Below are 17,536 nucleotides of genomic sequence, written 5' to 3'. Positions count from 1 at the left end.
TGACCCCTGGTCAAGGTGTAGGTTCTACCTAGTCTATATAGATGTAATATCTGCTCTCTGACCCCTGGACTAGGTGTAGGTTCTACCTAGTCTATATAGATGTAATATCTGCTCTCTGACCCCTGGTCAAGGTCAATACTCTGGTCAATACTCCTCTCCTCTGTTTCAACAACAAAACAAAAACTATTACAGTCGCTGGGACGAAGAGTGACACTGTTTCCACAAAAGTTCACGAATATAAACACAAAAATATAAACACAACATGCAACAATTTCAATGATTTTATTGAGTTACAATTCTTATGACGAAATCAGTCAATTTAAATTAATTAATTAGGCCCTAATCTATGTTATGCTGGTGAATGAGGACCCAAAAGCGACTTAACATAAACAGAGTCTTTATTCCAGTCTTAAACAAAAACGATACTCCTGGATATATCTTAGGTGACACCTGCTCACACGCAGCATCTGAAGAAGGCAAAAACACGACAGGGCGGAACAAGGACACAGAACAGCAAACATCAAACAAGGATCCGACAAGGACAGAAGCGGAAAACAGAGGGAGAAATAGGGACTCTAATCAGAGGGCAAAATAGGGGACAGGTGTGAAAGAGTAAATGAGGTAGTTAGGAGAATGAGGAACAGCTGGAAGCAGGAACGGAACGATAGAGAGAGAGAGCGAGAGAGGGAGAGAGGGAGGGGGAGAGAGAGGGATAGAAAGAGGGAAAGAACCAAATAAGACCAGCAGAGGAAAACGAATAGAAGGGAAGCACAGGGACAAGACATGATAATCAATGACAAAACATGACAATCTATGGATTTCACATGACTTGGCAGGGGCGCAGCCATGGTTGGGCCTAGGAAGGCATAGGCCCACCCACTTGGGAGCCAGGCCCAGCCAATCAGAATTTATTTTTCAACACAAAAGGGCTTTATTACAGACAGAAATACTCCTAAGTTTCATTAGCTGTCCGGGTGGCTGGTTTCAGACGATCCCGCAGTTGAAGAATGAGGGCTGGCGTGGACTAAAACAAGGAGGGACTAAGTAATGCTCATTTCTGTTTTCCGTTGTAATACATTTTTTAAATGTTTTCCATTGCATGCCCTAATGAACAGGACCCAGGAGTATTATCACCACAGATCTGTTCACAGCTTGATGATGCCTGCCACTATGGAGCTGTAGACCTGGCCAGTCATTGGTGTGTAACTCTGATTTCTCTCCTGTAGGATGTACAGAGGGTCTGTGATGCTGGCCGGGTCGAAACCTTCCTCCACTAACCTCACCTTCATCTGCTTGAAGGTCCCCGTCACCTCCAACGCATTCTGGATGGGGGTGGAGAGACAGAGAGACACAGAAAGAAAGAAAGAAAGAAAGAAAGAAAGAAAGGCGTAGAGAGACATACAGGCTTTTAGCTCAGTGGACTATTCACTATTCATCTCCAGGGATTTGTCTGCCATTGAAATCCTTGGGCGGTCCACCTAAGCGTTTCTTCTGGTCGAAACAGTAAAAATGTATTTTTAAATACCTTTTTGGGATGGAAAAACATTTCAGTGTAAACTTAAATGACTAAAATATATTTTTTAATAATATAATCTTTGAGAACCAAAATAAAAGCTAGACAGTCAGGGAGAATAGAACGTTACAAAAACAATGAATTTAGCATTATAGATTAGTTTTATTTTTACATTTAAGCCTTATTTAACGAGGCAAGTCAGTTAAGAACAAATTCTTATTTACAATGAGGGCCTACCCCGGCCAAACCCGGACAACACTGGGCCAATTGTGCGCCCCCCTATGGGACTCCCAATCACGGCCGGATGTGATACAGCCTGGATAGTATAGATTTTGTTTTTTAGGTTTGAACAAAAGAACACAACATTAAACATGGCTAAATGCCGAGAATTGCAGGAAATTAGCTTTAAAACTGCAAAAAAAAACTTGTTTGAGCTCCATTGAGACATGTGTAGAATTGTAGGAAATTTGCTTCAAAACTTAAATATTTCTCTACATCCCCAAGATGGGGGCCTCTAAACTTGTCTCTAAAATGCAGCCACACCGACGGGCTGATCGCGCTCCCTGCCACGTCCACCACTTCAGTCCATTTTTGATCCAGATAACCCCCTGATCTCATAACCACAAAAAGAGTCCACGCACTCCGATATGCTCCCACATGGCGTTTTTCAACCCATAGGTTGAAATTTGACATTTTTTGAATCTACTTCAAAATAAATAATAACATGAATTGTCTACAACTAATGATGTAGTATAAGGAAGAAAGACTTTTGAATAGTTACCTGGATGCGTATGAAGCGGGGCCGTGCATACGCCGGTAGGTAGCTGGCTACGTGGCTGAACGTTTTGTTGCCATCAAACTGTTCTCCCCCCTTCACGGTGACGGCAGCCATTCCTATCCTCCCCTCGTTGCCTTGGAGACAGAATACAACAATCCCTCATTCCAACAACTAAACAATCAGAACGCATCATACACGGAACCCAAACCGGCTGCGCATGCGCCATTGTGCGCTATCGTGCATAAATTCATTTTGTCCCCCTACACCAAACGCGATCACGACAGGCATGTTAAAATATCAAAACAAACTCTGAACCAATGACATTAATTTGGGGACAGGTCTAAAAACATTAAACATGTATGGCAATTTAGCTAGTTAGTTTGCACTTGCTAGCTAATTTGTCCTATTTAGCTAGCTTGCTGTTGCTAGCTAATTTGTCCTATTTAGCTAGCTTGCTGTTGCTAGCTAATTTGTCCTGGGATATAAACATTGAGTTGTTATTTTACCTGAAATGCACAAGGTCCTCTACTTCGACAATTAATCCACACATAAAACGGCCAACCTAGTCATCTCTCCTCCTTCCAGGCTTTTTCATCTTGAACTTATATGGTGATCGGCATCTACACTTTCATAATATTACCACGACAACCGGCAAATCAGTTTGTCTTTCAATCACCCACGTGGGTCTAACTAATGAGGAGATGGCACGTGGGTACCTGCTTCTATAAACCAATGAGGAGATGGGAGAGGCAGGACTTACAGCACGATCTGCGTCAGAAATAGAAAGGAGTTCTATTTTAGCCCTTGGCATCGCAGACACTGGTTGGCGTGCGGGAGCAATAATTGAAAAACATTGATTTCTACATTTATTTTGCGATGCTCGCGCACGTGACGTGTCCGGTCTGGTCAACACGTGACACTTTCTGTATTTTAAAGTTCCAGTCCTTGAAAACTTGACATGCAAAACATTTTGGGACTGTATCAACTGTGGACTAATGAAAACATTACCAAGAGAGAGTTTTTGGGGGGGAATTTTCCTTTCACTTTTAACAAGAAGTTAAGTTTCAAATGATGATCATGTGATGAGTGGAACTGTATTTTTTATACCAGCTTGCTTGCTGTGGGAAACATTGTTGTAGTTAATCTTTAGATCACTGGTTACTTTTTAGTGGTGAATGTGAAAAAGATGTTTGCAATGGAAAGCAATAGGTGAACATTTCAATTGGGAAATGCTTATAGTAATGGTTGTGTTTTTCTATTCTTATGATCGGGACCTATTGGTTAATTATGTCAGAGTGAATGGACTGCTTACCCTGTAAAACCCTCTACAGTCTAAGCCCTGTCTAAGCGGGGGGGGGGGGGGGGGGGGAGGGGTTCTACTAAGCTTCATGGAATTGTTTTAAGAAGGTCATACCGAGGATAATTTCAATACTTGATTTAGAATTTTAAGACCCCTTGAAGTATAAAAAGAAAAGATAGAAAAAAACTGATTTGATTTAAAACTGAATTTGTCCTTCCTGCTATTAGCCCATAGAAACACATTGAATAACAAGTTAGTTCTGAAGTGCCTGTTCTAGTGGTCTGACAAACACCGCTCTAGCTCAGTCACCTTTCACTGCAGATGCGGAAGTGCGACATCGGCGGATGTGGTGGATTGAGGCGCCAATGCAAGATATCTCTAGTTTAAACTGACAAGATTATTATGGGGATTATTGTACTACTTCATTTGATTTTAAGGTAAAGTTTAGGGTTCCCTGCTACTTGGATTAAGGTTAGATTTACCTGGTACTTGGATTAAGGTTAGGGTTAGATATACCTGGTTCTTGGATTAGGGTTAGATTTACCTGGTACTTGGATTAAGGTTAGGGTTAGCTTTATCTGGTACTTGGATTAAGATTAGGATTAGATTTACCTGGTACTTGGATTAAGGTTAGGGTTAGATTTACCTGGTACTTGGATTAAGGTTAGGGTTAGATTTACCTGGTACTTGGATTAAGGTTAGGGTTAGATTTACCTGGTACTTGGATTAAGGTTAGGGTTAGATTTACCTGGTACTTGGATTAAGGTTAGGGTTAGATTTACCTGGTACCTGAACACCGTAGACATTTGCCTCTTGGACAAAGTCTATCAGGTTGAGGATGTCAGCTACTTCAGTTGTGGCCACATTCTCTCCCTTCCACCTGTAGGGGTCAATACAACTACATATAATATAATATAATATAATATAATATATTCTCTCCCTTCCACCTGTAGGGGTCAATACAACTCAACTAAATATAATATAATATATTCTCTCCCTTCCACCTGTAGGGGTCAAAACAACTCAACTAAATATAATATAATATCTTCTCTCCCTTCCACCTGTAGGGGTCAATACAACTCAACTAAATATAATATAATATATTCTCTCCCTTCCACCTGTAGGGGTCAAAACAACTCAACTAAATATAATATATTCTCTCCCTTCCACCTGTAGGGGTCAAAACAACTCAACTAAATATAATATAATATAATATATTCTCTCCCTTCCACCTGTAGGGGTCAATACAACTCAACTAAATATAATATAATATATTCTCTCCCTTCCACCTGTAGGGGTCAAAACAACTCAACTAAATATAATATAATATATTCTCTCCCTTCCACCTGTAGGGGTCAATACAACTCAACTAAATATAATATAATATATTCTCTCCCTTCCACCTGTAGGGGTCAAAACAACTCAACTAAATATAATGTAATATATTCTCTCCCTTCCACCTGTAGGGGTCAATACAACTAAACTAAATATAATATAATATATTCTCTCCCTTCCACCTGTAGGGGTCAAAACAACTAAATATAATATAATATATTCTCTCCCTTCCACCTGTAGGGGTCAAAACAACTAAATATAATATAATATATTCTCTCCCTTCCACCTGTAGGGGTCAAAACAACTCAACTAAATATAATATAATATATTCTCTCCCTTCCACTTGTAGGGGTCAAAACAACTAAATATAATATAATATAATATATTCTCTCCCTTCCACCTGTAGGGGTCAATACAACTAAATATAATATAATATAATATATTCTCTCCCTTCCACCTGTAGGGGTCAAAACAACTCAACTAAATATAATATAATATCTTCTCTCCTTTCCACCTGTAGGGGTCAATACAACTAAATATAATATAATATAATATATTCTCTCCCTTCCACCTGTAGGGGTCAAAGCAACTAAATATAATATAATATATTCTCTCCCTTCCACCTGTAGGGGTCAAAACAACTAAATATAATATAATATATTCTCTCCCTTCCACCTGTAGGGGTCAATACAACTAAATATAATATAATATAATATATTCTCTCTCTTCCACCTGTAGGGGTCAATACAACTCAACTAAATATAATATAATATATTCTCTCCCTTCCACCTGTAGGGGTCAAAACAACTAAATATAATATAATATAATATATTCTCTCCCTTCCACCTGTAGGGGTCAATACAACTCAACTAAATATAATATAATATATTCTCTCCCTTCCACCTGTAGGGGTCAATACAACTAAATATAATATGGTTCCATATATTTGGAAAGCCATACTGTAGGTCAGAATACGTACCTGAATGTATCTCCGACTCGGTCCTGAAAGTAAATAAAGTTGTCCCGGCCTATCTTCAGCAGGTCTCCACTGTTAAAGTACAGATCTCCTTTCTGAAACACGTCTCTCAGTCTCTTCTTCTCTGTCTGCTGGCTGTTAGCGTATCCAACAAAAGGAGTGATGTTTGTGATCTTGGACACCAACAGTCCCGTTTCATCTTCAGGAAGACAAACACACACACACACACACACCATAATGTATACCCACACCAACAGTCCTGTCTCACCTTCAGGAAGACAAACAAACACACACACACACACACCATAATGTATACTCACACCAACACCCACACACGAATAGAATAATGTACATTGAGATGTGTGTGATTTTCAGGTCATTATTGTACACCAGAATGTGTCCACAATAACCTCCCTGGTTAAATAAAGGCCTATACTAACACACCTATGAAAGAGCATCTCACCTTTAGGAGCTTCTACACACAGTCCGGTGGAGTCTCTGATTGGTTCATCTCTCTCTGTGTCGTATTTAATCAGAGCATAAGGAAACAGCTTCTATAAGAGAGACAGGAGAGACACCATGATCAGAACATAGTGAAACAGCTTCTATAAGAGAGACACCATGATCAGAACATAGTGAAACAGCTTCTATAAGAGAGACAGGAGAGACACCATGATCAGAACATAGTGAAACAGCTTCTATAAGAGAGACAGGAGAAACACCACTGTGATAAAGACACAGTATTTCAGTTGATTTTCGGACCCCATCCCAGGTAAAATGTCCAATGTAAGAAGTACAACCTTGATCAATTTAATACAAATAAAAGTATCTAGCTATCTGTAGATACATGTACTCACTGTGAGTCTGGATAAGAGAGTCTTCTAAATGATTCAAATGTCATGTAAATGTAGAGGGAAGCATGATATCTCAGTAGAGTTGGAGTCAATTCCATTTCAATTCAGTAACTGAAATTAAATGGAATTGTCCCCAACCCTGGTTCTTTTAGGAGTCAGATCTTCAGGCCCCTTAGTCATAAAGTGTCTCAGAGTAGGAGTACTGATCTAGGATCCAGTTTAGCCTTTTAGAGCATAATGAATAAGGTTTCGTGAACAGGGGGGAACCTGATCCTAGATCATCACTCTGAGAGGCATTATGAATCCGGGCCCAGGAGACTGTTCAGGAGTCAGTCCTTACCCGGTGTAGGTAGTTGACTCGTCCGACAGCTCCTATCTTCCCGGTGTAGTTGATCAATCCCACGTTGCCCTCAGTTGAAGCATAGAACTCCCTCACGTAGATGTTCCCAAAGCGGTTAAGGAATTCCCTCCATATCTCTGCTCTCACACCGTTACCAATGGCCAGCCTGACTTTGTGCTCTCTGTCGTTGTCTCTCTGGAACGTTGGTAGAAAACACAAACATTCATCTTTTCAATGTTTTTATATGTTGTATGTCAGTCATGTTATTGTGAAGCCAAAGACAAATGTACGCATTGGGTGAACAATAAAGATTTTCACTTGAACAGTCATATAGTGTATTATCAATAGAGACAGGAGTCTGTACAGTCATATAGTGTATTACCAATATAGACAGGAGTCTGTAACAGTCAGAGACAGGAGTCTGTACAGACCTCAAAAAGATCCTGTTGGTTTGAGTTCCAGGTAGTAAAACCGACATTTTAAAAACAACTCAAACGGAAGTCATGTAACCTCAGTATGACGTTGCCATTACAAATTGTTTTCAGAATGAAAATCAAAACCTTAAATTACCAATATCTTTGCCTGGCTACCCAAACGCCTTGCATTGGCCAAACGCTATGCCACGCCCACGGACGTTAGTTTCTTCTCTGCAATGAGTCTGGATCTGAGTTCCTCCCTGTCAATTTCTAGAACGCAAACACATTCTAAACTTTCTGATTGGTCCCAGAAAACAATGGGTTGGGCCAGAGCCAGAACACAAGTGGTTAACTTCTTAAGGCTAGGGGGCAGTATTTTGACGTCCGGATGAAAAGCGTACCTGCTAAACTGCCTGCTACTCAGGCCCAGAAGCTAGGATATGCATAGTATTAGTAGATTTGGATAGAAAACACTCTGAAGTTTCTAAAACTGTTAGAATAATGTCTGTGAGTATAACAGAACTGATTTGGCAGGCAAAGCCCGAGCACAATCCATCCAGGGAAATTGTTTTTTGAGGTCATTGTGTTTTCCAATTGTTTTCTATGGGAAGCCCTATTTATGAGGAACCTGGTTGCAGTTCCTATGGCTTCCACTAGATGTCAACAGTCTTTAGAAATTGTTCGATGTTTTTGTTTTGAGAAATGAAGAAGTATGGCTGTTCTTTGAAAGTGTCACTCCAGGTGGACTCTACTTTTTCCGTACGCGTGAACTGGAACGCGCTTCACGTTCTTTTTATCCGGTATTGGAAACAGTTTATTCCGTCTTAAATTTTATCGATTATTTACATTTTAGGATACCTGAGGTTGGATTAGGAACGTTGCTTGAAATGTTTGGACCAAGTTTACAGGTAACTTATTAGATACTTTGTAGTCATGTTGGAACCGGTGTATTTCTGAATCAAACGCGCCAAATAAATTGACATTTTGGGGATATAAAGAAGCAATTTATCGAACAAAACGACCATTCATTGTGTCACTGAGACATTTGGGATTGCAAAAAGAAGAAGATTTTGAAAGGAAAGGCATTTATTATATGGCTATTTCTGACTTTTGTGTCGCACCAGCCTGGTTGAAATTGTATTTTCATGTGTTTGAATATTGATATACCTGTAGTTTGAATTTGGCGAGCTGCCATTTCACTGGATGTTGTCAAATCGATCCCGCTAAAGGGATTGGCGCGTGCCTGTTTTCTGTGTCTGTTTTCCTTGCCTGGCGCTGTTTTCCTCTCCGCTACAGTTCTGCCCTGACTCTGGTCCCTGTCTCCAGTTCCACGTCTCCTCATCCTGCTACTCTGTTCTGGATTCCCCACTCTACTACTCCCTTGGATTCCCCTCCGGACCTGCTTACCCTGTCCCAACCCCTCTCGCTCCAGCCTCAGCCTCCGCACCTGCTTACCCTGTCCCAACCCCTCTCGCTCCAGCATCAGCCTCCGCACCTGCTTACCCTGTCCCAACCCCTCTCGCTCCAGTCTCAGCCTCCAGACCTGCTTACCCTGTCCCAACCCCTCTCGGTCCAGCCTCAGCCTCCAGACCTGCTTACCCTGTCCCAACCCCTCTCGCTCCAGCCTCAGCCTCAAGACCTGCTTACCCTGTCCCAACCCCTCTCGCTCCAGCCTCCAGACCTGCTTACCCTGTCCCAACCCCTCTCGCTCCAGCCTCCGCACCTGCTTACCCTGTCCCAACCCCTCTCGCTCCAGCCTCAGCCTCCGCACCTACTTACCCTGTCCCAACCCCTCTCGCTCCAGCCTCAGCCTCCGCACCTGCTTACCCTGTCCCAACCCCTCTCGGTCCAGCCTCAGCCTCCAGACCTGCTTACCCTGTCCCAACCCCTCTCGCTCCAGCCTCAGCCTCCAGACCTGCTTACCCTGTCCCAACCACTCTCGCTCCAGCCTCAGCCTCCGGACCTGCTTACCCTGTCCCAACCCCTCTCCCTCCAGCCTCAGCCTCCGGACTTGCTTACCCTGTCTCAACCCCTCTCGCTCCAGCCTCAGCCTCCGCACCTGCTTACCCTGTCCCAACCCCTCTCGCTCCAGCCTCAGCACCTGCTTACCCTGTCTCAACCCCTCTTGCTCCAGCCTCAGCCTCCGCACCTGCTTACCCTGTCCCAACCCCTCTCGCTCCAGCCTCAGGACCTGCTTACCCTGTCCCAACCCCTCTCGCTCCAGCCTCCGCATCTGCTTACCCTGTCCCAACCCCTCTCGCTCCAGCCTCAGCCTCCAGACCTGCTTACCCTGTCCCAACCACTCTCGCTCCAGCCTCAGCCTCCGGACCTGCTTACCCTGTCCCAACCCCTCTCGCTCCAGCCTCAGCCTTCGGACTTGCTTACCCTGTCTCAACCCCTCTCGCTCCAGCCTCAGCCTCCGCACCTGCTTACCCTGTCCCAACCCCTCTCGCTCCAGCCTCAGCACCTGCTTACCCTGTCTCAACCCCTCTTGCTCCAGCCTCAGCCTCCGCACCTGCTTACCCTGTCCCAACCCCTCTCGCTCCAGCCTCAGGACCTGCTTACCCTGTCCCAACCCCTCTCGCTCCAGCCTCCGCACCTGCTTACCCTGTCCCAACCCCTCTCGCTCCAGCCTCCATCTTCCCCCTGTGTTTCTATAAATACCTTGGTTACATCATCCCAGTCTCCTTGTCTGAGTCTGCTCTTGGGTTCCCCTATTCCACTCTGCGTAACAATATCTTTCCTTTTCTATACCTTCTACAGTATATGTAGGTACAGTACATTCAGTTCCAAAAGCCATTTGGGAAAAACTGAAAAGAAAACTAACATTGTAAGCTAACATTATATTAGGTTCTATAACATTCTAACCTAACGTTCTATAACATTCTAACCTAAACTTCTATAACATTCTAACCTAACCTTCTATAACATTCTAACCTAACCTTCTATAACATTCTAACCTAACGTTCTATAACATTCTAACCTAACGTTCTATAACATTCTAACCTAACCTTCTATAACATTCTAACCTAACGTTCTATAACATTCTAACCTAACATTCTAACCTAATATTATTTTGAACTATCCCAATAAAAGGTTTGAAAATATGAGCCGCCATATGTGATTACATTCCCCTTCCCTGACCCAGAGATATGGTTTCCTAGCCTAAGCCCCAGCCTCAGCCCCCAGCCCCAGCCTACCACTGACTGTCAATTACACATGGTTGAGTTCCTAAGTAAAGGCCACTAGCTATTCTGAGAGGACCACCAGTTCAGAACCACGAGGATGCATCCTAAATGGCATCCTATTCCCTTTATACTCTAGTCCACTAGTTTCACCAGGGCAACAGTATGGAGGTAATAGGTTGCCATTTGATATGTAGCTGTAGACCATTAGGCTGTGGGAGGGTCACATGGTGTGTCTGTACGTGGAGAGGGGTTCACTTTCAATGGTGGGAACACAGAATGTTTACATTGCTTTCCAGGCCACGCCTCTGAGGGCCCTGAAATATGACGGCCAGAAAAAGTAAGGGTATGCGGATGACGTGCAAACCAATATTTAATTTCTGAATTGGTTACAATTAGTTTAGGGTTAAGGTTAGGGGTTGGGCTCGTTGGGGGGGGGGGGGGGGGGGGGGGGGGGGGGTCAACGGGATGCTAGTCAGAAAAGTCTTATAAAAGTCTCTCCACATGCATTCTGGGGAAAGGCTCCTTTTGGGAGATTTGGTGTTGAGAAGAAGACATAACTGTCTGCATGTAGCCTAGTCCAGAAGTGTCTGCATGTAGCCTAGTCCAGAAGTGTCTGCATGTAGCCTAGTCCAGAAGTGTCTGCATGTAGCCTAGTCCAGAAGTGTCTGCATGTAGCCTAGTCCAGAAGTGTCTGCATGTAGCCTAGTCCAGAAGTGTCTGCATGTAGCCTAGTCCAGAAGTGTCTGCATGTAGCCTAGTCCAGAAGTGTCTGCATGTAGCCTAGTCCAGAAGTGTCTGCATGTAGCCTAGTCCAGAAGTGTCTGCATGTAGCCTAGTCCAGAAGTGTCTGCATGTAGCCCAGTCCAGAAGTGTCTGCATGTAGCCCAGTCCAGAAGTGTCTGCATGTAGCCTAGTCCAGAAGTGTCTGTATGTAGCCTAGTCCAGAAGTGTCTGTATGTAGCCTAGTCCAGAAGTGTCTGCATGTAGCCTAGTCCAGAAGTGTCTGCATGTAGCCTAGTCCAGAAGTATCTGCATGTAGCCTAGTCCAGAAGTGTCTGCATGTAGCCTAGTCCAGAACTGTCTGCATGTAGCCTAGTCCAGAAGTGTCTGTATGTAGCCTAGTCCAGAACTGTCTGCATGTAGCCTAGTCCAGAAGTGTCTGCATGTAGCCTAGTCCAGAACTGTCTGCATGTAGCCTAGTCCAGAACTGCCTGCATGTAGCCCAGTCCAGAACTGTCTGCATGTACTGTAGCCTAGTCCAGAACTGCCTGCATGTACTGTAGCCTAGTCCAGAACTGCCTGCATGTACTGTAGCCTAGTCCAGAACTGTCTGCATGTAGCCTAGTCCAGAACTGCCTGCATGTACTGTAGCCTAGTCCAGAACTGCCTGCATGTACTGTAGCCTAGTCCAGAACTGCCTGCATGTAGCCTAGTCCAGAACTGTCTGCATGTAGCCTAGTCCAGAACTGTCTGCATGTAGCCTAGTCCAGAACTGTCTGCATGTAGCCTAGTCCAGAACTGTCTGCATGTAGCCTAGTCCAGAACTGTCTGCATGTAGCCCAGTCCAGAACTGCCTGCATGTAGCCCAGTCCAGAACTGCCTGCATGTAGCCTAGTCCAGAACTGTCTGCATGTAGCCTAGTCCAGAACTGTCTGCATGTAGCCTAGTCCAGAACTGTCTGCATGTAGCCTAGTCCAGAACTGTCTGCATGTAGCCTAGTCCAGAAGTGTCTGCATGTAGCCTAGTCCAGAAGTGTCTGCATGTAGCCTAGTCCAGAACTGTCTGCATGTAGCCTAGTCCAGAACTGTCTGCATGTAGCCTAGTCCAGAACTGTCTGCATGTAGCCTAGTCCAGAACTGTCTGCATGTAGCCTAGTCCAGAACTGCCTGCATGTAGCCTAGTCCAGAACTGCCTGCATGTAGCCTAGTCCAGAACTGCCTGCATGTAGCCTAGTCCAGAACTGCCTGCATGTAGCCTAGTCCAGAACTGCCTGCATGTAGCCTAGTCCAGAACTGTCTGCATGTAGCCTAGTCCAGAACTGCCTGCATGTAGCCTAGTCCAGAACTGTCTGCATGTAGCCTAGTCCAGAACTGTCTGCATGTAGCCTAGTCCAGAAAATAAAAGGTGATAGCATCTTCCATAAAATGGCATCTCCCAACTGCCTGCATATTTCTACCCCCCAAAAAGAGGTAGGTGAGAAACGTCTACTACCATAATATCCAGATTGAAACCAAACCTATCAACGACATTTTGAACTCAATCAATTGTCTGGATTCAATCCAACTCAATTGAAAATATCACTTTAGAACATTCCGGGTCAGTGACATTGATAACAGTAAGGTGACACTGGGAATCTTAATGATTCTATTTCTGACGCTACAGCTGTGGCCGGGTTGTAAAACAACCTCGCCGGAGAGATTAGGAAGTGACTGAGAGGGTCTCGATCTGATTGGACACACAGAGGGAGCAGTTCGCGCCACAAAGCCTGGGCATAAACCACACCTGGCTTCAAGTAGTATTTGGAATATTTGTAATAGTTTAGATGTGCTTGATTGAAACATGCCTGATGCAATGGAACCAATGGAATCAATGGAACCAAGTCCAACAAGTCCAAACCCCGCCCATCAGCCTGTCCAGGAAGGCTCAGTCAGAAAACACGGACTCAAAAGTATTTGAACATTTCAAATAGTATTTGAACATGCAGAAAAAGCTCTCTGTGACACCCTGCCTCTGGTGTAACCTAACACACCTGTCTGAATACTGGGAAGAAGATCACTTGACTTGAACAATCTGGATTCCACTATTCTGTTAACGCCAGTCTGTGACACTAGTCTGCAACTGTAGTCTGTAACTCTAGTCTGTGACACTAGTCTGCAACTGTAGTCTGCAACTGTAGTCTGTAACACTAGTCTGTGACACTAGTCTGCAACTGTAGTCTGTAACACTAGTCTGTGACACTAGTCTGCAACTGTAGTCTGTAACACTAGTCTGTGACACTAGTCCGTGACACTAGTCCGTGACACCAGTCTGTGACACTAGTCTGTGACACTAGTCTGTGACACTAGTCTGTGACACTAGTCTGTAACACTAGTCTGTAACACTAGTCTGTGACACTAGTCTAATATGTGGGTTCACCATAGCTCAGTGGGTTAGAGCATGGAAGATGCCAGAAACACCAGAGATGTTGGGGTTTGATTCCAACATGACCCCTGCATGGAAAACACCAGAGATGTGGGAATTGATTGCAGCCTGGCCCCGGCATGGGTTCCTCATGGCCCCCGCATGATCCCTGCATGCTGCCAAGTGGCCTACTATCATGTTGTTACTATTAGTGTGTACTCTACAGCCCTGGGTCAAAAATATAATGTCAAATACTTTAAAATCCTTGTCTGAAACATGGCTGAAAACATGCCTGGTCAGTCATACACCCTATACCAGAGAGAATATGTAAGCTTTTTCCGAGCCAGAACGGGTCCATACCTCCTGCTTATGTGGCATGAGGCAGCTTGATGTACAACTAAACCCGCTGGACAGGATGCTACGAACCATAGCAACTACTATGTCATTACTATGTCATAAACCCCCTGGACAGGATGCTAGAGACCATAGCAACTACTATGTCATTACTATGTCATAAACCCCCTGGACAGGATGCTACGAACTATAGCAACTATGTCATTACTATGTCATAAACCCCCTGGACAGGATGCTACGAACCATAGCAACTACTATGTCATTACTATGTCATAAACCCCTTGGACAGGATGCTAGAACCATAGCATCTACTATGTCATTACTATGTCATAAACCCCCTGGACAGGATGCTATGAACCATAGCATCTACTATGTCATTACTATGTCATAAACCCCTTGGACAGGATGCTAGAACCATAGCAACTACTATGTCATTATTATGTCATAAACCCCTTGGACAGGATGCTAGAAACCATAGCAACTACTATGTCATTACTATGTCATAAACCCCCTGGACAGGATGCTAGAAACCATAGCATCTACTATGTCATTACTATGTCATAAACCCCCTGGACAGTATGCTACGAACCATAGCAACTACTATGTCATTACTATGTCATAAACCCCCTGGACAGGATGCTACGAACCATAGCAACTACTATGTCATTATTATGTCATAAACCCCTTGGACAGGATGCTAGAAACCATAGCAACTACTATGTCATTACTATGTCATAAACCCCCTGGACAGGATGCTAGAAACCATAGCATCTACTATGTCATTACTATGTCATAAACCCCCTGGACAGGATGCTACGAACCATAGCAACTACTATGTCATTACTATGTCATAAACCCCCTGGACAGGATGCTAGAAACCATAGCATCTACTATGTCATTACTATGTCATAAACCCCCTGGACAGGATGCTACGAACCATAGCAACTACTATGTCATTACTATGTCATAAACCCCCTGGACAGGATGCTAGAACCATAGCAACTACTATGTAATTACTATGTCATAAACCCCCTGGACAGGATGCTAGAACCATAGCAACTACTATGTCATTACTATGTCATAAACCCCCTGGACAGGATGCTAGAACCATAGCAACTACTATGTAATTACTATGTCATAAACCCCCTGGACAGAGATGCTAGAAACCATAGCAACTACTATGTCATTACCATGTCATAAACCCCCTGGATAGGATGCTATGAACCATAGCAACTACTATGTCATTACTATGTCATAAACCCCCTGGACAGGATGCTAGAACAATAGCAACTACTATGTCATTACTATGTCATAAACCCCCTGGACAGGATGCTACGAACCATAGCAACTACTATGTCATTACTATGTCATAAACCCCCTGGACAGGATGCTACAAACCATAGCAACTACTATGTCATTACTATGTCATAAACCCCCTGGACAGGATGCTACAAACCATAGCAACTACTATGTCATTACTGTCATAAACCCCCTGGACAGGATGCTACAAACCATAGCAACTACTATGTCATTACTATGTCATAAACCCCCTGGACAGGATGCTACAAACCATAGCAACTACTATGTCATTACTGTCATAAACCCCCTGGACAGGATGCTAGAAACCATAGCATCTACTATGTCATTACTATGTCATAAACCCCCTGGACAGGATGCTACGAACCATAGCAACTACTATGTCATTATTATGTCATAAACCCCTTGGACAGGATGCTAGAAACCATAGCAACTACTATGTCATTACTATGTCATAAACCCCCTGGACAGGATGCTAGAAACCATAGCATCTACTATGTCATTACTATGTCATAAACCCCCTGGACAGGATGCTACGAACCATAGCAACTACTATGTCATTACTATGTCATAAACCCCCTGGACAGGATGCTACGAACCATAGCAACTACTATGTCATTATTATGTCATAAACCCCTTGGACAGGATGCTAGAAACCATAGCAACTACTATGTCATTACTATGTTATAAACCCCCTGGACAGGATGCTAGAAACCATAGCATCTACTATGTCATTACTATGTCATAAACCCCCTGGACAGGATGCTACGAACCATAGCAACTACTATGTCATTACTATGTCATAAACCCCCTGGACAGGATGCTACGAACCATAGCAACTACTATGTCATTATTATGTCATAAACCCCTTGGACAGGATGCTAGAAACCATAGCAACTACTATGTCATTACTATGTCATAAACCCCCTGGACAGGATGCTAGAAACCATAGCATCTACTATGTCATTACTATGTCATAAACCCCCTGGACAGGATGCTACGAACCATAGCAACTACTATGTCATTACTATGTCATAAACCCCCTGGACAGGATGCTACGAACCATAGCAACTACTATGTCATTACTATGTCATAAACCCCCTGGACAGGATGCTAGAACCATAGCATCTACTATGTCATTACTATGTCATAAACCCCCTGGACAGGATGCTACGAACCATAGCAACTACTATGTCATTACTATGTCATAAACCCCCTGGACAGGATGCTAGAAACCATAGCATCTACTATGTCATTACTATGTCATAAACCCCCTGGACAGGATGCTACGAACCATAGCAACTACTATGTCATTACTATGTCATAAACCCCCTGGACAGGATGCTAGAACCATAGCAACTACTATGTAATTACTATGTCATAAACCCCCTGGACAGGATGCTAGAACCATAGCAACTACTATGTCATTACTATGTCATAAACCCCCTGGACAGGATGCTAGAACCATAGCAACTACTATGTAATTACTATGTCATAAACCCCCTGGACAGAGATGCTAGAAACCATAGCAACTACTATGTCATTACCATGTCATAAACCCCCTGGACAGGATGCTATGAACCATAGCAACTACTATGTCATTACTATGTCATAAACCCCCTGGACAGGATGCTAGAACAATAGCAACTACTATGTCATTACTATGTCATAAACCCCCTGGACAGGATGCTACGAACCATAGCAACTACTATGTCATTACTATGTCATAAACCCCCTGGACAGGATGCTAGAAACCATAGCATCTACTATGTCATTACTATGTCATAAACCCCCTGGACAGGATGCTACGAACCATAGCAACTACTATGTAATTACTATGTCATAAACCCCCTGGACAGGATGCTATGAACCATAGCAACTACTATGTCATTACTATGTCATAAACCCCCTGGACAGGATGCTACGAACCATAGCATCTACTATGTCATTACTATGTCATAAACCCCTTGGACAGGATGCTAGAGACCATAGCAACTACTACGTCATTAATATGTCATAAACCCCCTGGACAGGATGCTACGAAC

The 17,536-nt window shown here is 43.6% G+C and overlaps 1 protein-coding gene across 1 annotated transcript in view; it reads right to left on the bottom strand.

Moving 5' to 3' along the window:
• Positions 1-266: 266 nt before the first annotated feature.
• LOC129834954 (long-chain fatty acid transport protein 2-like) overlaps positions 267-17,536 on the bottom strand; it is a 21,623-nt gene continuing 4,353 nt past the window's right edge. Inside the window, exons 2-7 of the mRNA XM_055900323.1 lie at positions 7,097-7,323; positions 6,366-6,456; positions 5,906-6,101; positions 4,374-4,471; positions 2,295-2,425; positions 267-1,322 (exon numbers count right to left, since the gene is read on the bottom strand). Coding sequence (XP_055756298.1) covers positions 1,146-1,322; positions 2,295-2,425; positions 4,374-4,471; positions 5,906-6,101; positions 6,366-6,456; positions 7,097-7,323 — 920 coding nt within the window. The 3' untranslated portion in view covers positions 267-1,145. The remainder of the gene's footprint in view (positions 1,323-2,294; positions 2,426-4,373; positions 4,472-5,905; positions 6,102-6,365; positions 6,457-7,096; positions 7,324-17,536) is intronic.

This window comes from Salvelinus fontinalis, chromosome 35, assembly GCF_029448725.1.
Source record: "Salvelinus fontinalis isolate EN_2023a chromosome 35, ASM2944872v1, whole genome shotgun sequence".
Classification (NCBI taxonomy): Eukaryota; Metazoa; Chordata; class Actinopteri; order Salmoniformes; family Salmonidae; genus Salvelinus; species Salvelinus fontinalis.
This window is presented reverse-complemented; position numbering and strand designations above follow the sequence as displayed.